Source organism: Platichthys flesus, chromosome 3 (assembly GCF_949316205.1).
Source record: "Platichthys flesus chromosome 3, fPlaFle2.1, whole genome shotgun sequence".
NCBI classification, from domain to species: Eukaryota; Metazoa; Chordata; class Actinopteri; order Pleuronectiformes; family Pleuronectidae; genus Platichthys; species Platichthys flesus.
In genome coordinates this window covers 867,338-891,610 of record NC_084947.1, presented here as the reverse complement: position 1 = coordinate 891,610, position 24,273 = coordinate 867,338, and the positions used below count along the sequence as shown (strand labels likewise).

The 24,273-nt window shown below is 47.1% G+C and overlaps 2 protein-coding genes across 5 annotated transcripts; both read right to left on the bottom strand.

Moving 5' to 3' along the window:
• Positions 1-1,766: 1,766 nt before the first annotated feature.
• Positions 1,767-11,757, bottom strand: sncaip (synuclein, alpha interacting protein). 3 transcript variants are annotated; one of them, XM_062381852.1, is made up of 12 exons: positions 11,621-11,757; positions 9,045-9,167; positions 8,547-8,619; positions 7,870-8,429; positions 7,631-7,799; positions 7,271-7,542; positions 6,503-6,682; positions 5,838-5,951; positions 5,543-5,668; positions 5,027-5,196; positions 4,696-4,785; positions 1,767-4,277 (listed from the first exon to the last, which is right to left on the bottom strand). In XM_062381852.1, the coding sequence occupies exons 2-12, from the start codon at positions 9,099-9,101 to the stop codon at positions 3,290-3,292; spliced, it is 2,799 nt and encodes a 932-aa protein (XP_062237836.1). In that variant the 5' UTR covers positions 9,102-9,167; positions 11,621-11,757; the 3' UTR covers positions 1,767-3,289. The 3 variants fall into 3 exon arrangements, with proteins under 3 accessions (XP_062237836.1, XP_062237837.1, XP_062237838.1); XM_062381853.1 differs by having other exon boundaries at positions 9,045-9,132; positions 11,621-11,756; XM_062381854.1 differs by lacking the exon at positions 11,621-11,757 and adding an exon at positions 9,830-10,034.
• A 1,930-nt stretch (positions 11,758-13,687) lies between these two features.
• On the bottom strand, positions 13,688-18,132 carry LOC133932738 (protein-lysine 6-oxidase). 2 transcript variants are annotated; one of them, XM_062379556.1, is made up of 6 exons: positions 16,103-16,204; positions 15,719-15,850; positions 15,494-15,650; positions 14,800-14,895; positions 14,532-14,647; positions 13,688-14,336 (listed from the first exon to the last, which is right to left on the bottom strand). In XM_062379556.1, the coding sequence occupies exons 1-6, from the start codon at positions 16,150-16,152 to the stop codon at positions 14,330-14,332; spliced, it is 558 nt and encodes a 185-aa protein (XP_062235540.1). In that variant the 5' UTR covers positions 16,153-16,204; the 3' UTR covers positions 13,688-14,329. The 2 variants fall into 2 exon arrangements, with proteins under 2 accessions (XP_062235540.1, XP_062235548.1); XM_062379564.1 differs by lacking the exon at positions 13,688-14,336 and adding an exon at positions 17,548-18,132 and having other exon boundaries at positions 14,505-14,647; positions 16,103-16,211.
• Positions 18,133-24,273: the final 6,141 nt, after the last annotated feature.

Sequence of the window (24,273 nt, the reverse complement as noted above, 5' to 3'; positions counted from 1 at the left end):
TGATGAGGCCAAAATGCAAATGCTGGGTTTGATCTGAATGTGAATGAGGACGTGGTGTCTGTCTCACGTCCTCAGCCGAAGACGAATGGTGTTTATCCTCCTGCCTGGAAGCAGCGCCGGCGTTTGGAGCAGGACGCCGTCTAATTAGCTTTTTTCCTAAAGGTTGTATTTCTTAGGATCCATCATCGCTGTCATTACATCAATTAATGCTGTTGACGGGTGGAGGAATTGTCCCCCTGGCCCCGCCCTCACAGCGTGGCCCCCCCGTCCTTCACAGGCAGAAGAAGCTCCTCTCCTCTCGTTGGCATTAAAGGCCTGTCATCCCAGCGTGGCGCGGGGCCCCCGGCCCCAGCCCAGCGGTGTCAATTAAATTTGATTGACTGAGTAAAAGAAGCACACAAATAAGCCAAAACAACAGACACAAAAATCTATACATGACTCCTCCACCCGCTCCACCCCTCCACCCCGGCTGTCAAATCAAGCGCTTGTCTCGTCTGTTTTCGTGGCGTGTGCCGTGGACGTCCGCCGCGAGACAACTGCTCCTGCGTGTGGTGTGTGTGTGTGTGTGTGTGTGTGTGTGGGCGTCAGCACCGGCCAAACACACAACACGTCCTGGTTGCCCCACCCGCCCACTCTAAACAACCCCCCCCCCCCCAAACACCCTCTCCATCCACACAGAGAGAAACCAATTAGCGACTCTGGAGCCTTGTCCGCACCGCAGAGCGGGGGGGCCCCTGGGTATCGACTCAAATAGTTGTCCAATAAATGAGGTCTAATTTATCAGTTTAACTCCCCCCCCCCCCCCCCCCCCCAAGGAAAAGAGCGGGAGGAGAAAGAGAGAAAGAGAGAAAACAAATAGCTTTTCTTTTTTGTTCCCTGAACCGGCGTCGTTGGAAAAGCTGATCAATCCCGTTCCTCACATTTCACGTCCTCGTCTCTCCTGGTGTTGTTTTGCTAATTGTCAGGCGGAGGGCTCGTGTTTCATATTCGATGATTGAGGGGCCCTATTACAACAGAGCCCATTAGGCTCCGTGGGGAAGAGCCGGCCCTGCGTGGGAAACATCAAAAGCCAATTTGCTTCCCGAGCTCCATAAATCCTGCTGCGTTAAGTGACTGTTTTTGATGCTGGAATAAATACGCGCTCCGTTTGGGATCGTCCATTAAATGACCAGAGAGCGCAACTCACACGGCATCCATCTTGATCAGCGGTGGTCAGAAGCAGCGTCCAGGGACCTGAGGACGGACCGGCTCGGACCGGCTCGGACCGGCTCTCTGTCAAACACTCTTTGTTCAAGAAGTTTACAAAACTTGACGTTAAACTTCAGAGTGAATCGATTTGTCTTCTTCAGGATTTACTTCGTATCTAAAGACGACGTGAACATTCAGAATCAGAACCAGAAACTCTATTGATCTCAGGGGAAACGAGTCTTCATGTGAAGCTCAGGAGGAAAGTTTCAATTGAACGTGAGTCACGATGTTCAAGACAAACAAAACATCCGCCGTCCAGACGTTTAACAGATCACCTCAACACCTCAACACCTGGAAACTCTACTGTACTTCCTGTTTACATCACATGACCATTCACGTTCACTGGTCATGTGATGTGAACAGGAAGTAGAGTGTCTCCACTGCAGTTTGAGACAGAGGCTGAAAAGAGGAGCTGCAGCAAGTCTGAGGAAAGTGAAGCGTTTTCTGAACATGAGGAATGTTACACTTATAATTTAAAGTTTCATCTATTGAATCTATTACAGAAACTCGACACCGGGTGAAGTCCAGACATCAGTTTATTTCAGTTTGTCTTTAGTTTAAATCACAGGACTGAAAATCAGTCGTCCGTCTCTTTACACACAGGTTAATAAAAAAAGTATTTTCCAACATTCACTGATATTTATTTTGTAAACATCATCCGACACGTGACTGATGTCCAGCTCCGCCTCCCTCGTCCTGATGTGACCTTCGACCTAAAGAAGCAATTCAACGTATTCCTGCTTGTGAAGAAGCTTGAACTTTTTTTCTACTGTATTTTAGCAACTTTCCCAGAAAGTTTCTGACAAAAAAACTAAGAGACGATGTTATGGTCAGGTTTTAATTAACGGTTGGTTTTCAGCTAAAACTCAATTTAAAGACAATTATTTGCTCGTGGGGGAAAAACGTGATATTTAAATCTGTTCAACTTCAGTTATTAGTAGTTTACCTTGTGATCCAGCAGAGGGCGCTCACACACAACATTATCAGCTCGACCTATTGTGTGACAGTACCGCGCAAGTGCATTCAAATTTATCTTAACAAATTACATGTCAGTAAAACTGAGTTCAAACCGTTTTGTGTAAATATGAATAAATATAATTAGGTTGTGTTTATTTGACTTCTGAGGCTCCAGGAACTCGTCTGTAGAGAAATGTCACTTTTCTTTTTTACCAGGAAGCAACTGGAAATTATGGAAACTTTCAAGACCCACAAAATAAAGTTTTTCTAAAGTAACAATTTTATTTAACCATTATAACTTTTAGTGTTTTAATGAAATGTAGTATTTTTAAAGAGATTGAGCTTTAGTGAGTCATTGGAAAGCAGATGTGAGGAACCTGAAGAGTCTGAAGCTTCAGATGATGAACGCAGTAATCTGTTACCATCACGTCTAAAAGACACGTCACACATCCAACATCTGCTTCATGAAATACTGCATAGATAATAAACACTGGAAGTAAAGAAACGTGTGGCATATGACGTACAAAAAATTAAATACTAATAGTTCATATACAGTGGTTTTAAAGGTATTTGTGCTGGTGCACATTAACAGCGTGCATGATTATAACCACATTCAAAAAAAATTTGCAAAACATAACTGTGCATCAACATAAATATTAATAATTCATAGGTTCATCATAAGTGTGACTCAGAGAAACTTTTAATCTGCTGATGAAAAGATGAAAGTTTTGTTTTCCTCAGACGACTGAACTCTGGTAATGTGAAAAAAGCAAAATAAAGTGAGATATGGAGAAATTCCACAGACGCAGATTAATACTCAATATTCATAAAAACACGTCCGACCCAGTGACAGCTTCCATCTGTGTTTCACTTCTCACCTGTAAAAGCTGTTTGAGGTAAAGAACATGAGAAACTAGAATAAAACCGAGTGTGATTGGTTATTGTCATCGATGACATCACTGATGACATCACTGCAGTTTTAAGGTGTGTATGTTGAAGCTTCTCATGTCCGCTGCCTCGCAGTCGGTTTGCTCGTTGGTGATTGGCTCGTTGCTCTCGCCGCCGCCCCCCCGGCCCCGGCTGGTTACACGTTGCTGCTCCTGCTCTTCACTCTGGCTCCTCCTCCGGCGCCGCTCTTACCCTCGGACTTCCTGCCGGGTGAGTTCTGAGAGGCAGCGCCCGGCTGACCACCACTGTTGTTGTTGTGATTTGTGTTTCCACTCAGCGTCTCCATGATGGAGCGGAACGCCCCAAACGGCCGCTTGCTCTCAGAGCCTCCTGTTGAAGTCCTCTCCTTCCCATGATGCACTTTGGTTGGCTCCGCCTCCTGACTGGAGCTCTTGTGGACCTGTTCGTCGAAGGTCACCCTCAGTTTGAGGTTCTGGGACGTCTTCCTGCGGGACGAGGGGGACTTCAGTGCACTCTTGGGGCTGGTGGCGACCTTCTGGCCGTTGGCGGCCTCCTGCAGGTCGGCAGAGGCGTCTGTTGTTTTGGCGTCTGTGGCCTCGGGGTCGCTGGAGGTGGGGGAGGGATTGTAACCAATGCTGTCCACTGACTTTGACCCGCTGAGTGAAAAAGCCTGCTTCCTCTCAGTTGTGGAGGAGGAAGAGGAGGGGAGGTGCTTATTCATCGTCAAGTTAAGGTGATTCGACCCGGGCTCCTCCTCTGTGATTGGCAGGTGCGACGGCCTATCAGGGCGCACAGCGTTTGAGGGCGGGGCCCCTTGACTTTGACCTTCCTCTGGAGGATAACCATCCGTATCAGACTCACTGAGAGAGCGCTGCATGATCTGTTTGAGTCTCGCTAGTTTGAGCTCTCTCCTCTCCACCAGCCCTGTCCTGCTGGCCCCGGGGGCCCCGGGGGCCCCTGGACCAGCGGGGCCCTCCCTGCTCAGGCCCCTTGCAGGAGGCAGCCTCTCCCTGGGACACAGCGTGTCCGGCGCCTCCTTCCCCAGCAGCTGGCGCAGCACAGCGTCTTGACTGACTCCTCCCTGACGAACCGACCAATGACCGTCTGTCCCCTCTGCTGTCAACATCATCTCTGGCCACGCCTCCACTGGGGGCTGATGGGAGCTGGAGTCCAGAGGGAGAGACACATTATTGTTTTACATCTTTTAAGTGAATTTCATAATATTTTCAATAATTACTACAACACACAATTGCTGTTTCTGCCATCATTACATATAATGTGAATATTACTTACAGTAGTACTGCCATGATTACTACTACCACTAATAATACTACAAATACTTATACAACTTATACCAACACCACAACCAAAACAAAGCCAGCATGCACTTTAAATCGATATCTGTTCTAAAATTGGTGTATTAAATTAAATAGATGTATTTTATTATTGATATAATTTTAAATAATACAGTGGACGTGTACTTCTTCCTTCCAGCAGCAACAGCTAGTTTAAGAAGTTTCTGTTTTACTGCTCATCTGAAAACTGTGTGTGTGTGTGTGTGTGTGTGTTTGTGTGTGTTACCTGGGGGATCGGGAGGGCGTTCCTTCTGCCTTGCTGGGGTCCATCAGTCTCTGCAGTTGTTTCTGTAGAGTCATCCTCTCTGTTGCTTGTCTGTTGGACACAAACTAGAATCACCGCCCTGTGGTTGTTTGGTCAAACCAGAGTTCCAATCTACATTTTCCTTGCAGACTAACATGATGTCATTGTGACCTTTGACTGGTCAACTACGAGTTTGAAGAAATGGCCGGTGTTGTAAAGTGATTGTGTTTACCTCCTCCAGCCACAGGGTGTCGCCAGCGTGGAGACAGAGGAACTCAAACATGCACCAGTGGGTTCACACACTGTCACTTACTCATTGAGCTGCTTGGTGAGTTTCACGACCTGCGAGGCCAGAGACATGCACGTCTCCACCACCACCAGGTACCGAGCGCAGGTGGTGTGGCCCTGCCGCTCGGCACTCTGGGAAGAACGCTCCCCCTGCTGGTTGTGGACCGTCACGTTGGAGCCGTACTCCACCAGAGTCTGAGAGAAACACACACACACACACACACACACACACACACACACACACACACACACACACACACACACACACACACACACACACACACACACACACACACACACACACACACACACACACACACACACACACACACACACACACACACACACACACACACACACACACACACACACACACACTTTTGATTGTTGCGGTCGGGAGCCAACAGGAAGCAGACACAGCTGATAACATCCTGCAACAGGAAGTGCTACCGACCAGGAATGAAACTAAACACGACACACTTGACCTCCACTGAAGGAACCTCAGAGTGAAACAGGTTGTGTAGAAGAGGAATCTATTCACCTGTAAACAGGTGAGGTGTCCGTACTGAGCGGCCACGTGCACGGCCGTGTTTCCGTTCTGGTCGACTTCGTCCAATGAGATCGCCTGTTCCTGCATGAACTGAAGTAACCACAGCAACACCTTCTCCTGGAGAGACGGACGCACACACACACGTTTGAACTCTTTACCAAAACAAGATAACCACACACACAGATTCGATTCTGTGGGCAACACAGAAATATCATCTTTATGTTATATTTACATCAGACTTGTCACAGTGTGCGTGTGTGTGTGTGTTATCAGGTGTGTGTGTTACCTGTCCATAGCGAGCAGCATAGTGGATCAGACTGGGATGTTCTCTGGTGCAGCTCAGCTCAGCGATGGCCTCGGTTTCACTCACCATCCACCTCACACACTCCAAGTGACCGTTCTGCAACACACACACACACACACACACACATCACCCTATTAATCTGAGTGAACAGACAACAGCCTTGGTGATAAGAGCCAATCAAGAGCCCCCCCGCAGTAACGTTCACTTTTCTCAGGTTGTTTTTCTTTGACATCCTGTCACTGCCTCAATCTGAAAAACACTATGACCTCACAGACAAAATGCCAACAGCCAATCACAGCTCAGCATTCCCACGTCAGGTGCAGAGCGGAGGAAACTGATACAGGAACAAAGACACTGTGAACAAGCTTCTTATCACTTCTGTGCATGTGTCTGTTCGTCTGCCAGAAGAGTCTAAAGTGACTTTTATCCAGTTTGAAGTCACATTTCCTTGATACATTGATTTTTAACTGTAGATTTGAAGCAGATGAAGGATTTGAGTCGTCGGACGTCTGGATCTGAAGTTTTCAGATAAAGAAACTGAGCAGAAACACTGAAGGAATCCTCACCATCCTCAGAAGACTACAACTCCCATCATCCCACACTGCTTCCTTACATCACCCCGACACACACACACAGCAGATACACACCTTGACCCCCAGGCCTGCAGGGGTGAGCTGCTGGCTGTTGCGCTCGTTAAGTCCGTCCTCCCCCATCAGGGACGTGAGATGCTGGAGACAGTCAGCGTGACCCTGAGACGCTGAGATGTGCAGCAGGTTGTTTCCATCATCGTCCCTGATCAGCTCCAGGTTATCTGCTGCCAGGTGAGGCTGGAGGAGGAGGAGGGGGGAGAGGAAGAGGAGGACGTGGAGGAAGAAGAAGAAGAGGAGGAGGGAGACGAGGAGCACGATGAAGGAGAGGGAGAAGGGGAGGATGACAGAGGAAGAGGAGGAGGGAGACGGAAAAAACAGGGAGGAGGTGGAAGAGCAAGTACAAGAAGGAATTGAGGAGTAGGGAAAGAAAGAAGAGGTAGGGAGGAGGAAGGAGAAGATGTGGAGCAATGAAAGATGGAGGATGAAGAAGAGAGAAGAAGAAGAGGAGCAGGTGCCAGGAGCATAGAATGGTGAAGAGAAGGGAGAGGTGGAACAATTAGAGAAGGACGAGGAAGCAGAGAAGCAGGAGGAAAAGAAAGAGGAGGAACAAGGAGAAGAATGTGGAGAAGATAGAGGAAAAGAAACAGGAGGTGGAGAGATGGAAGAGAAGGAGAGATTGAGAGGAGGAAGAGAAAAGCAGGACAAAAGGAAGAAAGGATGGAGGAGAAGGAGGATAAAACATCGGATATAGTTTGTGCGTTGTCCCACCTCCATTGGTCAGAACCTCTCATGGTTAGCTCCGCCCCCTGATGATGTCACACTCACCAGCAGTGAGATCTGTCCATCTCTGACGATGTTCATGATGTTCTGGTTCTTCTTCGTCTCCTCGTCCAGCTCCGCTCCTCCTCCTCCGAACCCCCTCAGCCCACCAGCCCCTCCTGCACCTCCTCCTGCTCCAGGGGCCCTGGGCTTGGAGCCGTCCTGCCTGCCCCCGCTGCACCCTGGCAGGGGGAACATAAGAGCCGGGCCCCCTGGAGGCTCCACACCCGGCCTCTGGGTCTGGGAGTCTGGGTAGACCCGCGCTGACAGCAGCTTGTCTGGAAGACAACATCCACTATCACAGAGGCTTCATCCACAAAGAAAGAACAAGGAGCAGAGGAAGGAGAGGACGGAACTTTGTTCTACCTGTATCAGAAAAAGAGGAGAGGGAGGAGGAGCAGCTGAGGAGTCCGGAGGAGAGCAGCTCTGGCTGGTAACCTCCACCGGTCTTGGAGCGGTGCAGGTGGTGGAGATCTGGATCCATGGACTTGGACTTCCTCAGGTCCGACCACTTCACCGGAGACAGAACACAGTACTGCACAGAACACAAGAGGCTTCAGACAGAGCCACATCATTCAGTCTGATCTGATCTGAGTCATTAGTACCTGAGTCTGTGAGCCGCTTCCCAGGCTCAGGGGCTCGTTGTGGGATAAGGTGGAGCTCTTCAGTCCTCCTCCCCGGGTCCTCTCCAGCGTGCCCCCCCCCAGGTTGCTCCCCGTCACTGAGCGCTTGTCGTGGGGGACGCGAGGCAGCGTGGACATCTGCTGACTGGATTTGATGTACGGCACGTCCAGGATCTCGTCCATGTCCAGATCGTAGTGCTCCAGCTCCCCGAACAGAGCCTGAGGGTTGTTCCCTCCAACGACACCGGCGCCGGCGCCGGCCAGGCCCTTCCCCTTCCCCCCCGGCCCGTCGGAGGAGGCGGAGGCATGAGTCGGCTTGTCGGAGCTCGGCTCATCTTTACTGGCCTCCCCTGGCTCCCCCAGACCCAGGTCCTGACCCGGGGCTTTCCCATCAGAGTCTGAGTCTGTCGTCTCAGGTTGGTGTTTGAGGGGAGAGACTCTCTTCACCGGCCGGAACTTACTATGGACCTCGGCAAGCCCCGTGGGTTTGATTCCCCCGCCACTGTGGGAGGAAACCCCACGACTCCAGTTGATGGCTGGAGCTGCACGGGGAAAAGAGATGGAAAGAGATTGATTGAGTAACTTAGTGAAGTAGAAATTGAGGAGGACATGAGACTCTGCTGCTGAGGTCTGATTTCACTTCCTGATGGTGGAGGTACCTGGTCTCTCGTCGGCCTGACCATCACTCCTCCTGGACAGCTCTGGGATGCTCTTCAGAGACGTGACAGAAAACTGAAGGACGACAGGGAAACACAACAAGCACAGAATGTAAACAGGAAGTAGAGTGTCTACTCTTATTAATAAAACATTCTTAATAACTCAACCAACAGGATTTCTCTTCTCAGAGCGACGACGAGGTGGAACTGTTTCCGACAGGAAGTGTTAGCTGTATATTCACCGCTGGTGGTCGAGTCAGGTGACTGATAAGAACCAATCAGGAAGAGAACGTCTGAATCATCATTTAAATAAAGTCTTAGTTTCTGTTTAGACTATAACACAAACCCAGAGTTACACTATAGTGTAGTGCTGTGGATGAGGCTGAATCTGTCAGCAGGGCCCACACACCCACAGACGCCCTGTGGGCTTCGGCCTCAGACACTGTTTATATATCAGATATTCATAAAGACAGGTGTTGATTATCTTCACGTGAAACTGACCACAGAGTCTTCAGAGAAGTCGATCTCGTCCAGGTCCAGGTATTCAGGAGCCTCCATCTTCACAGCACATCATCAGCCTCACAACCCGCTGGAGAAACACACACACCCTGTTAGAGCATCGTCCTGTAAACACACAACAGAGACTTCAGAACACACACACCCACACACTAGCACGCACCTCAAATAACCTTTTAGCTGAGGTTGCACAGATTCTAGAGATATGACTCATTTAATTATCTCCAGGAAATGACATCACACTAAGACAAACATTTGTATTGCAGACTTCAGAGTCTGTGTCAGTAAATGATCTTCAGGATCGAACTCTGGACGAATCAGTGAGAAGCTGGTTCTCTGTCCACCTTCCTCTGAGCGAACTGCTGCAGCGACAGTGAAGAGGAAGCCATGGAACAGAGAGTAAAACCTGTTGTTTGGTGTAAATCTGATCTGAGTGCAGTAATACTTCAGCTTTAAACTGTTTACAGCTCAAACTGTCAACTGCACCAAGTGGCTGAGCTGCTGTGATCAGGGGCAACAAGCAGCAGGATAATCAGGACTGATCAGAGACCAGCGTGACTCGCACAGCGCACACACGGATTTAGAGACGCAGCACGCAACCTGAAGTGACACCGGAGCCAGAAGTGAAGTCTGAACCAAAACCCTGAGCACGAGAGCATGAGGTTCTCTTCAGGTGATGTGAAGAACCAGTGTGATGACACAGAACAAGACCTTTAACACATGATCAAATCATAAACAACAAATCAACCAACAATAAATCTGGATCTGACCTGGAGCTCAGGTCTGAAACGGCTGTAGAAAGAGAGGATGTCCCTGCTGGATAATGGTATGATGATTGTTTGGCTTTATAGGTTTGAGTCCGGGCGGATTTCAACCCTCTTATTAAAACATATTAAATATATTTTCCATATGTCTTTAAATGAGCACGTTCTTATGGGTTCAGGCTCCGTGAGGTTGAGAGAAGCAGCGACTGAGCTTTAACAGAGGAGCTGTTTTCAGAGTGTGTGGGAGCAACCACACAACTGAACCCGTCAAAATAAAAGCCTCTGATTGCAGCTTTGAGGAGCTCTGCAGCCCAGCGTCCTGGATAACAACAGGTCTGAAACCTCCAAAATAAGACTGAGTTAAAACCGGAGGAGGATGTTTGTTCTGTCCCTGAACAGCTGACGAGTGAAAACACGTCCAGGCAAATCGAGAACACACCATTTCCCCCAGAATGGATCAGTTTCCACACCAGTCACCAAACCCACACCAGTCACCAGACTCACACCAGTCACCAGACTCACACCAGTCCCCAGACTCACACCAGTCACCAAACCCACACCAGTCCCCAAACCCACACCAGTCACCAAACCCACACCAGTCATCAGACTCACACCAGTCACCAAACCCACACCAGTCACCAGACTCACACCAGTCATCAGACTCACACCAGTCATCAGACTCACACCAGTCACCAGACTCACACCAGTCACCAAACCCACACCAGTCAACAGACTCACACCAGTCAACAGACTCACACCAGTCACCAAACCCACACCAGTCATCAGACTCACACCAGTCACCAGACTCACACAAGTCACCAGACTCACACCAGTCAACAGACTCACACCAGTCACCAGACTCACACCAGTCACCAGACTCACACCAGTCAACAGACTCACACCAGTCAACAGACTCACACCAGTCAACAGACTCACACCAGTCACCAAGCCCACACCAGTCAACAGACTCACACCAGTCAACAGACTCACACCAGTAACCAGACTCACACCAGTCACCAGACTCACACCAGTCACCAAACCCACACCAGTCAACAGACTCACACCAGTCAACAGATTCACACCAGTCACCAGACTCACACCAGTCATCAGACTCACACCAGTCACCAGACTCACACCAGTCAACAGACTCACACCAGTCATCAGACTCACACCAGTCATCAGACTTACACCAGTAACCAGACTCACACCAGTAACCAGACTCACACCAGTCACCAAGCCCACACCAGTCAACAGACTCACACCAGTCATCAGACTTACACCAGTAACCAGACTCACACCAGTAACCAGACTCACACCAGTCACCAAGCCCACACCAGTCACCAGACTCACACCAGTCACCAAACCCACACCAGTCAACAGACTCACACCAGTCATCAGACTCACACCAGTCACCAGACTCACACCAGTCAACAGACTCACACCAGTCACCACCAGTAGAATTTCTTTTCTGTATTGTACATTATATGAATGGAAGTTAAAACTGAAACGTGATATTAATCTAATAAAACCCTGTGTTGTCAGCTGTTCTCTTGAAGTTAACTAGGTGCTGGTTAACAGGTTGGTTCGCTGCTAGTTGTCTGGTCACTAGTACGGTAGTCACGTGGTACCAGGTGAAAGTGAACTCTCTAATCTTCTCATCCCTGAGCAGCAGGAGGCTAATTAGCTTAGCAGCTAGCTCCGGACCAGCTAGCGCTGCATTTAGCCGGGGATGTAGCAGCACCAGCCCGGGAGGAAACGGCTCGTTCCCGGTTCCAAGGTGACTGAACGGAGCCCTACCTGGTGGAAGTGACGCCGGCCTCGCACACGGAGCGTGTCCCGGGGAGAGACGCTCAGCAGCCGCCCGCGGAGCCTCGGGTCCGGCGGAGATTCTGTCGATGAAGAGCACAAAGACATATGGAGCACAGAGAGGAGCACAGACACGACCTCTCACTCCCAGCTCACTTCTGAAGACCGTGGACCACTCAGAATACATCACACGAACTGGTACTGATACACTTTAGAGAATCTTCTTCCTCCTGCTCATTGTTATTCATTTTACTGATTTAAACTTCTAAAAACAATCACAGATTAATTCATATCAAATAATTCAATTCATTTTCTAAGAGTAGAATTAACTAAATTATGAACTTGACATTCACATTAGATATTTTTTATTAAACATTTTAATTAGATTCAACAATTATCTTTGCAATTTTGTCTACAGTTTTTGAATTTATCCGTATTGAACTACTTTAGTTTTATGTAGGGTAAAAGCTGCCTGTCTCACAAATCCTGTCTCCTTTTTTTTTTTCTTGCTGCTAGGTCATCGTTGTAATAGACGATCTTTGAAGAGAGCAGCCGTTCACAGAGGAATTGAAACCGTTAGTTTGGATTTAGAATAAAACTACACACTTAGAATAAAACTACAGACCTTAGAATAAAACTACTGACCTTAGAATACAACTACAGACTTAGAATAAAACTACAGACCCGAGAATAAAACTACAGACCTTAGAATATAACTACAGACTTAGAATAAAACTACAGACCTTAGAATAAAACTACAGACCTTAGAATATAACTACTGACTTAGAAAACTCCAGACCTTAGAATACAATTACAGACCTTAGAATATAACTACAGACCTTATAATAAAACTACAGACCTACGAATAAAACTACACTAAGAATAAAACTACACTAAGAATAAAACTACAGACCTAAAAATAAAACTACAGACCTTAGAATGAAACTACTGACCTTAGAATAAGTGTCTATAGTATAATAATAAAATGTACTCTATTGTGAAATGGGCTTCTGCACGATCGTGCACAAACCACCAAACTACAACAAGTGAACGTTTCTGTCGAGTCAGATTCTTCTTCCTCTGACGTCATGTTTCACTTACATAACTTTGACTTTGTCAGGGAGGAAAAACACCGACGCTGCAGCTAAAACTGTTCTGTGAGTTTCCATAATGACAGAGTGAGAAGCTCTGCTGCTGTCTGAGGGTCAATTTATAAACTGTGCTTCAACTCAACAGCGACATCTAGAGGCAGAGTCTGGTTCTGACAGATGTGTTGATGCAATCAGAGTTCAGCCGAACGTCATTTTCATACTTCAGCTCAGTTCAGTTTAACACATTTAGCACCAGGGAAAACTCACAGATTCACAGATTCACAGATTTCTTCTGTTTCTTTATTAATATTCTTCTTCTTCTGAATGTTTTTCAGCCACGGAAGCTCCTGCAGCCTTTTCATTCATTTCATTCCTCCGATTTCAACCATTCCAACATCCACAGGTCTCCTCTTATTTGACTTTTTTCAACTTCACATACTTCTAGAAATATTCAGCTATTTCCTGCAATTGATTTTTTTAATAGATGTCTGTGGCAGGAATAAAGAGTGATGACATCATCACTTGCCTTCTAAATTGGTGGTGACATCATCACGACACATTCTTCAACTCAGCGTTAAACTGTATTTTCAGCAGGAGGTAATTTTTCTAGTTTGCTGTTAATTTACTGTTAATCTGAACTTTGGCCCTTTTGTGGTTTTGTGCATTTTTCTGTTCAGTTATTGTGTTTTTATTTTTATTACTAATTTATGACACTATAGCAACAAACAATCTGATTCTGGTTCTGAATTGAATTGACTCACCTTTAAATCCGCCCGAGCTTTTGATCCCTTCAGCAAAATGAAGTGATGTCATATCCAAAAGGTCAAAGGTCACGCTCACTGTGACCACAGTTCCTGAAACTCCACCACAAGGTGATAAATATAGTTTTGAAATATTCTTGGTGTTTATGCACAAGCTGAAAATTCAGACAGGAGATACACATTGAAGCAAAAGTATTTTAATGTGATATGAGGCATAAAGCAGGTGATAACATGACATGTGAGCTCGCTTTGTGTATACAGCTCTGCCGGTTATGTGGTTACAGGTCGTCAAGCATGAGTACACACACACACACCCTGTACAGCGTTCACACACACACACACACACACACACCAAATGCTGGCTTAGTGAAAACGTTCAGCACCAGAACTCAGCGATCGACTCGACAGCATCAACAATGAGCAGGAAGCAGAAGGAGAAGTTGAAACTTTGAAACACAACCGTTTTCCCTGAAACCTGTAAATTATGAAACTGTAAATTAATGTGGGAATTGTCAGTTCTGTATTGAAGAATCTATGGAAGCACAGACGACTGACAAACCGCTGGGTGACATCACGCCGGGTGTCTTCACGGACAGATGTGTCCTGGTGGATCGTCCAGGGCCCACCTGTCCCAGAACTCACTGCACACCACAGACAGAGCTAACTAGCTAGCTGTGCAGTCGGCTGAGCTGGTGACACAAACAGGAAATCCTCCGTGGAACAGTTTTTTTCTTTTGCTTGAATCTGGTTATGATCATGTAATAACAGTCCCATCTAAACACAGTTAATAAAGTGAATTTTCTCTCGTCTTCGTTCGTCTTCAGGATCTTTGAGGAGACTTCATTTCATCAGTGGCTGCAACAGAGACAAACAACACAATCACTCCCTGGTGACTGGTCGACCTGTCGGGTCCCAGACCCACTGAACAGGCTAGATTTGAATTCTGAATTATTTGAAAATGTATAAAAATGAAATATATGAATCTCAGTTTAATGTCAGACTGATGTCCAGTGTTAACCAGGCGTGTTCTGGGGGGAGGAGCTTCCTTACGACGTCACGGTGCATCCGGACACGTGCGCGGCGGTGCCGGTGAACTGGACGTCACAGCGAGCCACGTTGTTGTTGAAGTTGGACTCTGGAACCTGCTGCTGGGGATTCACTGTCACCTTCATCAAACAAACCATTCTTATATCATAATGTAGTTTAGTTATCTTTAATACTTTTAAATGTTGCCGGTGAATTGGTGAGTTTTCTAGTGAGTGATGATGAAAACAGAATTTTTACTTTTTAAAAACAAAATGAGTGAAAGTCTTTTTACCTTGAGGATGTATTTTCCAGGTGAGACGTCGGTGATGTCGATCCACTGACAGTCGATGTCTGCGTTGTAGGTGTCATAACAGCCTGGACTCAAACCCTACTCACACACACACACACACACACACACTTTACTTTTATTGCTCACACTCATATTTTCTGTTATTGATCTTTTTCAGAACACAGATAGATCTGTGCTAAGCTAAATTAAGCTAATGAATCGTTTCAAACTATAAAATAATAAAAACCTAATTTTGTGACGGCGGCCTCGATACCAAGAGTCAGATAGAAAAGTCAAACATTTCAGATATGTCGATATATTGGCTGATATTTAGAAGTGAATCAGATCATAAGGGGTCATTATCAAACCATTCTGACACAGATATGTAATCAAGTTTAGATATTTTACAGTTTGATTAAAGTTTGTTAGTTAGTTTGATAAATGTAAAGTAAATGTTTTGATATCTGTAAACACGAGGAGATAACTATAGTTTCTATATATTTAAAATGTGTATTTCCAGGCTCTTTTCCTGTGTTCCCTGTTTCATGTGATAAATGGAAAATTGATTCTTCCTGATTTGAAGTCTGATTTAACATCATTTCTGTTTTTATTAATGTCTGGGAATTAATGTGCTTCAAATAACCTGTGTGGGTTTGTGTGTGTGTGTGTGTGTGTGTGTGTGTGTGTGTGTGTGTACCTGAGTGTGTGAGGTGCAGGCGAAGCGGCGGTAGTATCCGGGGTCACAGGAAGTGTCCTCCAGACAGAAGCTGGCCTTGTGGCCCTCAGCGACCTGAGTCTGGGTCCCAGCGTCCAGCAGCTCGTACAGACTGAACTCGTCCATGCTGTGGAAATGACTGAAGAACAAACAGTGATGTCACTTTATTAAACCACTCCAGGTTCATTTCTAACACCAGCTACTTACTTGTGACAGCTGTGCCACTCCCAGGAGTATCGAGGTTTACTGGGCAGGAAGTCGGACGTCCCCTGGTTCTTCACCCTCTGAGGGAACCTCAACAGAACTCTGGTGTCGTAATCCTGAGCAGATCTGGAGGAGCTGGAGGAGACGGCAGAGTCAGGTTCATGTTCAGGTTCTAACAAACCGCTGTGGATGAACTGTACAGACCTGAGGATCAGATTCTCAGGTTCAAACACGTCTTCAAAGAACAATTCTGTCCTGATCTTTAAACTAATGACAACATTTCTCCCTAGACTCTGAAATGAAATTGCTGCCACAAGATTGGAGATCACTGTGGAGCTGTCTCCTCATCATCTCTGGAGCTGTGTACGTTTGGAACTGGTGTCTTACGAGGCGAGGCAGTTCTCCTCGGCAGCACAGCGCAGGCTGTACATGGGCATCCTCTGCACGTAGGTGCCGACCTGGATGTAGTAGGGGTCAGGAACCAGATCAGGGAGACCTGCAGACAATCAGAGGATTCCTCGTTATAATGAGCCACACGGCTTCTTCTCATTGGTCCATATCCTCGAGTGACAGACCTGGAGAAATTCATTTTGAACCATAGGTTGGAACAGAGAAGGCGTCACCGCCTGAAACAACTGAGCACAAAGTGACTTTCATGTTGCAACAGATTCACTGTGGATTAAAAATGACAGACATTGGTGTTTTATTCTTTCTGGTCTACTGCCCCCTCCTGGTCTGGAGACGTATCTCCTCTGTTGATGATGTCGCTCTAGCTCTAATGTCACTCTAGTGTTTGTTGTGTGTAAAATCCAAAATATGATCAAGATGAATAAAGTCTTCATCTGTTTAGACTTGTTGAGTCTCGGCTTCGGTTTGGACGCGTGACCACAAACTACCTGATGCCTGTGATGTCACATCTCCAGAAGCTCTAATTCACTTTGTGCCCTGAGTTTCCAGATGCTCCAGATGTAGTTTCTCAGCAGTTTTCAGATACCATGGTAACGCTCCATGTCACCGTCCATCAGTGTGACATCACGAGGTCAGAGGGCAGAGGGCAGGCTCAGCAGGTTTCAAGATTCAAGATTTTTATTATCAACTGCACAACATAACATAAAGCAGTCGCTGCCAGTGAAATGCTTGAGTCACAGGCTCTCCTCTAGCAATGCTCAAGTTATTACAACCTAAAAAATACAATAGAAATAGAAGAAAATAGAATAAAATAGAAAATCAAAATTCAAAATAGAAAATAAAGTATATATATCTAAATATATATAAAAACAGCTGAAGAGAAAATAAAACAACAATAATGTAAATTGTGACCTTCACTCAGAGAAAAAACCACCAGAGACTACAGGCTGAGTTTAGACCTGAATCATAACTCTGCAGCTTCCACAGGCAGAGTTCAAAAACATTTACAGGCAGCAGTAATACAGAGAGTGAAATAAACTTCTCTTCCTTTTAAGCCTCACGTAAAATGTATTTATAAGAAACATATATTCCCGAATTTAACTGTTATTTAATCTCTACTATTATTGGTATTCCTTCTGTACTTGAACCAGTTGTGTTGAGCACTTTGTACTTTGTATTGAAAAGTGCTCTATACATAAAGTTAAACATTGAATAGATTATTAAACTGAGTCTGGACACGTAAGAGACACTAACATGTAACAGTGGCTGTGTGTTACATATAGCACATGTGTGGATGTATTTAATATTCATTTTGATATTGTGAGAGAAATGGGCACATTACACACAGATTCTATATTTCTGATGATGTGTTTACACGTCAGCTTCGTGCAGTGCGCTGTGAGAGCAGGGTCGTGGTGTGGTACCGTGCTGGTGGAAGCTGGTTCCGTATCCGTGCCGCTGGTGGGCCCGGGCTCTGGGTCTGTAGTAGGAGTTGTAGTAGTTGTAATAGGGGTAATAGTTGGAGGCCTTGTACGGGTTGTACGGATCATCTCCCACCATCATGTCCTCTCGTCTCCCCGGAGCAGCGTCCCCATCAGCCGGCTGCTGCTGCGGCCTCCGGCGCATCATCGTGCGTAATTGCGCGGTGCCGCTGGATGCGGGGACCCGCGGGGAGCTGCGGTGCTGCGCTGCGGAGGAGACCCCCGTGTCGTTCCCGGTGCTGACGACCACCACGGGGCCCCCGCGGCCCGGGGAGCCGGTCTGCCTCCGGCTGGACGGTCGGTACTGAGCCCCGCGGCTCAGGAGGCTGAACACCTGCCCGTTGTGCTGCCATGTCAACCCGCGGCGGAGCGCGTCATCACCGGCCGCGTCCTGAGCGCGAGACCCGGTCAGAAGAGTCCAGAAGAAACAGAGACGAGAGAAAGAGAGAAAGAAAAGCTGAGCAGAGAGTTCCTTCATGGCTGAGGAGCGTGGATTCCTCCACACACACTCACACAGACTCACACCGACACACACCGACCCACACTGAGGCACACTGCTGCGGACCTGAGGGAGAACTGACGGACCTGAGCTCAGGGTGGAGAGAGAGAGAGAGGGGGGCGAAAGAGGGAGAGAGGGAGGGCGGGGGGAGAGAGAGAGAGGGGGGGGGGGGGGAGAGCGAGGGAGTGATAGAGAGAGGGAGAGCGGGAGAGAGAGAGAGAGAGAGAGGGGGGAGAGAGAGAGAGCGAGTCAGAGAGATAGAGAGAGGGAGGGCGAGAGAGAGAGAGAGAGAGAGAGAGAGAGAGAGAGAGAGAGAGAGGGGTGAAAGAGAGAGAGAGGGAGGGCGGGGGGAGAGAGAGAGAGAGGGGGGGAGAGAGCGAGAGAGTGATAGAGAGAGGGAGAGCGGGAGAGAGAGAGAGAGAGAGAGAGGGGGGAGAGAGAGAGCGAGCCAGAGAGATAGAGAGAGGGAGGGCGAGAGAGAGAGAGAGAGAGAGAGAGAGAGAGAGAGAGAGAGAGGGAGGGCGGGAGAGAGAGAGATAGAGATAGAGAGAGGGAGGGCGGGAGAGAGAGAGATAGAGAGAGAGAGAGAGAGAGAGAGAGAGAAGTGGAGTATTTTGAGTTTTTAGATTTTGGATGTGACCTTTGACCCTCATCATATGACCTTGACAGGTTTTTCAATCAGGGTCAAATATGATAATTACCTGATGTTCCTGTGAAGTGAGAGGAAACATCTCAGAACATCTAGGCTCTGGAGCTCCAGGGTCTCGGGCCTCGGTTCAGATGGTGGTTCAGCCTCTTGGGCTCTCGACCCCCCCACTCTGGGGGGGCGAGCCTGAACGTCTCCTGGAGCAGATCTTTTTCTCCCTGAGGCTTTTCTGGTGTGTTTTTCAGGCGTTGTAGATTTATAGTTTGAATCTGTGCCGGAGCCACACGGAGCCACCAGACTGTGGCTCTGAGGAGCATCTGACCTCCAGAGGATGAACCTGATCTCCAGAGCTCTCTGGGTTCAAACCGACCCTGAGGTCTTTAAACGCACCAGAACATGAAGACGTTATAAATTGTAAAAGGTAAATTAACTTTGTTGTAAATAACTGAATGTTATCTGAGAGCTCACTGGACGGTTTGGAAATGATTTGTTCTCCGATGGATCATGTGACTCAAGCTCTTCTCTCCAGGCCCAGCTGTGATCACTGCTCATCCAAACAGTGAGGGATAATCACCGGATCGCCCCCTGGTGGCTGGCTGCAGTAGAGGTCATAAACCCCACCTCATCCATGTTAGCAGATGGGACATAGAACAAAACAAATAGACGTTAAACAAATGTTTGTGTGGATGTTTCTGTCATTTCAGGTCGTTCTTATGTGATTCTGATCAGTTAGGATTCATGATGATAACGGGTTGAGAAGACAGGAGGAAGTGGAGACGTGTCCTCCATGTTTGACTTGAGAGGCTCGAGATGTTTCAGATGTTTGAGGTGGCGTCAACGTTCCTTCTCAGGTCGTTCATCTTTTATTTTCCAGAATTCTTCATCATCCAGGAGAGTACAACCCTATTGTTCCACAAAAGCGTTTGGAACCTCGCACAGAGGTCCTGCTCAGTGAAGATGATGTTGTCTGGTTCTATAAGAGGAATGGTTTCCCCTCACACCTCCACCCCCCCGCCGCCATCCCCGCTGGGTGCTCAGGATGTTTTAAAAGACCTGAAACTGAAACACTTACCCACTGAGAACTTTCCTTCTCACAGAGCACTGTAAAACACACATACAGGCTGCCACACACACTGCTCATCTCTCACACACACATACACACACACATACATACACACACACGCACACACACACACACACACACACACACACACACACACACACACACATTTTGATTTTCAGATGATGTCGGTCACACAACCGTCAGTGAACTAACTAACAACTAACTGCTGTGTTCACCAGGTGGGTCAAAAGCAGAGGACAAATTTCCCCCCATTTGCATATAGTGTGTCTGTGCTTGTGTGTGTGGGACCAATGAATTCATCTTGTATCCTTAACTCTTATAAATCTGTTTTTCCACTGTGTCTTTGTTTGTCTCCTGAGTTCGGCGCCAACGAGAGAACCGACCTCAGGAAACTCGTCCCACAGATCTGGATGTTTAGGCTGATCTTCTGGATTTATCTTCGATATCTCTACGTGAAACCACCACAGTTTTAAAAATGACTTATTGAAATGTATGAAAAGATGAAAACAGATTAGGAGGGATCAAACTTGTGTTGTTGAATCTTCAGGTGCAGTTCCCTTGTTCTCCGGCTTCCCCAGTCCAAACACATGCAGCAGGGGTTTGGTTAATTGGAGACTTTGAATTGACCGTAGGTGTGAATGGCGCCCTGTGCAGGGTGTGATCCCGCCTCTCGCCCAGTATCAGCTGGGCTCAGCCTCCTGAGACCCTCTCGATGGACAGCCGGTCCTGAGCACACTTCATCTCTCTCTACCTGTGGTTTATGGTATAAGATAAAGCTGACATCAGATGTGAACAGTGAACTCTTGTTTCCTCCAGTAGCCGTGAGCAGCCGTGCAGATATCAGGAAGCTCACAGCCTCAACACATGTGCACACTTTAACCAGATCCTCCGCTGTTTAAGGAAAAAGTGATCCAGCTGAACAAGAGCTGTGTTTTTATGACCTTTGTGTAAAGATGAAAGTGGCGGACTTTATCGCAGCGCTCTGCACTTCCCTTCAGGAACACAAGGCAGCAGCGACTGCAGTTTCCAATGAGAAGCAGGTGTCGGCCTGATCTGAGCCTTAAACGGCTTCATAATGAGGGCTGGCCGCCTGCAGGGGCCTCCAGCACACAGGACACATAAAGAGGCATGGAAACACCAGACACAATAGCTCTGCCTTCATCACCAACATCATCATCATCATCACCTTGAATGTGTGTGTGTGTGTGTGTGTGTGTGTGTGTGTGTGTGTGTGTGTGTGTGTTGGATGGCAAAGGAAGAAGCCCCAACATCACACAGTTCATCAAGGTTGTGAGTCTGAGAGACGATGAGTGAGGTGTTGGAGTTCCACACAAACACCTTCCACAACGTGTGTGTCTGATCCCAGGTGTTCAGGACTCGATGGGTTCAACGTCACACCTGCATTCGGCAAATGAGTCGGTGCAGCGCGACCATGTGCAAATATACACAGAGGACTGAGGAGTGACTCCACTTCCTCCCACTTTCCAGACATGAAGCCAAAATGTCCCGGGTACCAGCACCACCATCTTGCCCATGTGGAGTCAGAGTCTGTGAACCAGTGAGCGAGGTTCCTCTGATACACCCTCGACCAATCGGGAGGCAGTCTCTGCCGTCAATCATCACGTCTCAGCCCGGTTTTTACCAAACCTTAGAGAAACATTTGAGCAAACGTCAGGGTATTAAAAAACAACATGACCAAATTTGGTTCTGTCCATGTCCCATCTGCTAATATGGAGGAGGCGGGGTTTAGGACCTATGCTGCAGCCACGTATCAGAGAGGTTCGGCCTTCAGTTCTGAGGAACCTCCATATCGTCCATCTTTATTTACAGTAGGTCAGGTTGAAGGACGTGGATTCATTCTCCTCCTCCTCGGATCGGCCTTCGTAGCTTTTCTCTGGTTTCAGGGTTTGTGCTAAGCTAGGCTAAACACGGGGTTTACACTGAGATCTGAACCCAGAACCCATAAACTCCTGTACTTCAGTGGAAGACATGAAAGGTGCTTTTTGCTGAGCTGTTAACGTCAGTGCTTCGGTAGTGATCGTGTTTCCAGGTGGTTTCTCATTGGACAGTTGTTTGGAGATTGGTAGGATTGGTCATTTTCGGTAATTTCACATCAACTCCTGGAAAACAATTGTTTGTGTTTTATGATTCAATATGTGGAAGGGTTGTTACTTTTGGCTCAGGTGGTGAAGTGGACGATGAGAGAATGTCTGAGCGCTGTGGACCCAACATTCTTCAGGCCTCACCAGAAATGAGTAAAGACATTTTAATTGGAACAATGCAGTCCCCTCAGCCGTCCATCAGCCAGAACACCGGCCTCCTGCTGGAATAGAAGCTAATAGAAACCAGGCTCCATAAAAACACTGTAAACCACGACAGAGCCCGATCCCACCTCCACCAGCTGACCCTGACCTCCGAGTCCAAGGTCAAACAGCCAGGAGACAGATCCACTCCTTTAACCAGCATTTTCTCGACCTTTCCACACGCCGCCTGTCAATCAAACTGGTAAAGGCGGGACTGAGATGTGTCTGACTGATGGAACATGAAACATCTGATGCTGGTGTTCACTAACGTCTGAGAACTCTTAACCTGCTTGTCTGATTGGTCCCTGTGAGATCACATGGTCCGGATGGAGTCTCCAGCTTCACCACACGTCTCCACTTTCTTCCACTGTGCAGAAATGAAGCCAGGATACTAACGCTGCCGCCATCTTGTGCCGATAAGGTTGTTTGGAGTCAGAGTCTGCTCAGTGAGGGATCCTGGTGTGAAGCTGCGTATCGAGGTCCCATCGCTAAACACACACACCAATCACAAGTCAGTCTCAGCTGGTAATCGTGACGATATCAAATATAACATCAAATAACTTCTAAATCAGAAGAAGAAGAATAGAGGAAGATGGCAGTGTTATTGTTTTCTTACTTTCTGATTGGTCGGCTCACTCAGTCCACAGATCGACAGCATCGTGCGTTCAGAGGCTAAAGGCTGCTGACATGACAGCTCCATAAATCCATCAATCAATCGATGAGTGCTCACAATATTTATTATAAGAAACGTGAAGCCAGATCATCCAGCTCGCCCCCTGGTGGCTGGCTGGAGTATAGATCATAACCCCTGCCTCCTCCATGAATACCTGCTGGTGTAGTTAGTGAACTATTGTAGTTTGAGGTCAAACTGCTAACATGCTAGCTCAGCCCGTTAGTTACCTTTCTGACGCCATGTTCTTTTGTCTACATGAAATGGAATGAAATAAAACAGTGAAGGTCCTGAAGTGACCAGAGGAGCTTCAAGCTGCGGAGCTCCTCACGACGTGTTGGACCGGACCGTTCTCACACCGAGGAGATAAAAATAATCCTCACACAATCCGGACGACAACACAAAGCAAAGCTGCACCAACAATTACAGCCGGTCGGGTTTGGCTGGACTCTAACGTGACACCACTGAGGAAGATGACGGCCGCTCAGTGTTAGACCTGAAACACGTCTGGAGGAGTTTTCATTGTTTCTTATATTTGACTCTGTCCAATCAGCTGAGAGCCGTTGACCTGTCACCTGAACCTGCTGAGGTTTCACTTCCATCCCCGTTGAGGCCTCAGTGATTTTCCGTTTGGCTCCAGACTGTTGTTGAACCGTTCTCATGAAACCTGTGGGCGCTGAACCCACAACTGCAAACAAACCTCTGCCTGTGGTTTCTTTGTTTGTTATATTTAGCTTCCACCAAACACAATTACAGTGAGTGTGGTTTCCAAAAAGGTGAAGATAAATAAAAATAAAACTATGTACGTCCATCCGTTGTTATCCAACGGATCCTGACACCAGACTGTGTTTGATTAGATTTATTTCATCAATACAAAAACTGTATTCTTCATAAAGTGGAAACTTCATGAGCTCTGCTTTCTTTTTGTCTGTGTTCGCAGAAGTTCCCCAAATCTACAGGAGGGATTCTATAGAAACTTGGAGGAAGACATGAGTCACATGAGTTGTTCTGCTGCTGCTGGTGAAAAATGTTTGTGCACACGACAAAACACACGGATCATATTCTGAAGAAACTAAAGAAAATACACAAATCAAATTTACTCAGTTTAAAGTTCACAAACTGAAATTTCACTTTGATCCTAAAACCAAAGTGAAATGGTTTTACTGAAGCTCGTTCACAGTGTAAACGAGCTTCAGTGTCAATGAGAGGTTCAGATGTTCGGAGCAGATCAGTTCCAGAGGATCTGAGTCGTCTCACGTGTTGGAGACGTGAAGTGCTCGAGATGTTCTGGAGGCTTCACGCTCCTGTCTCACTGCTGCCCTCTGCTGGTGAACCACACAGTAACATGTCTGTGGGGATTTAAAAGCTGGAACAGAGTCACTCATTCATTTAGAGTTCACATGTTCAAGTTTCATTGACTTAGTGATCGACAACTAATCACACAATGAGTCGACATCAACTGGAGGA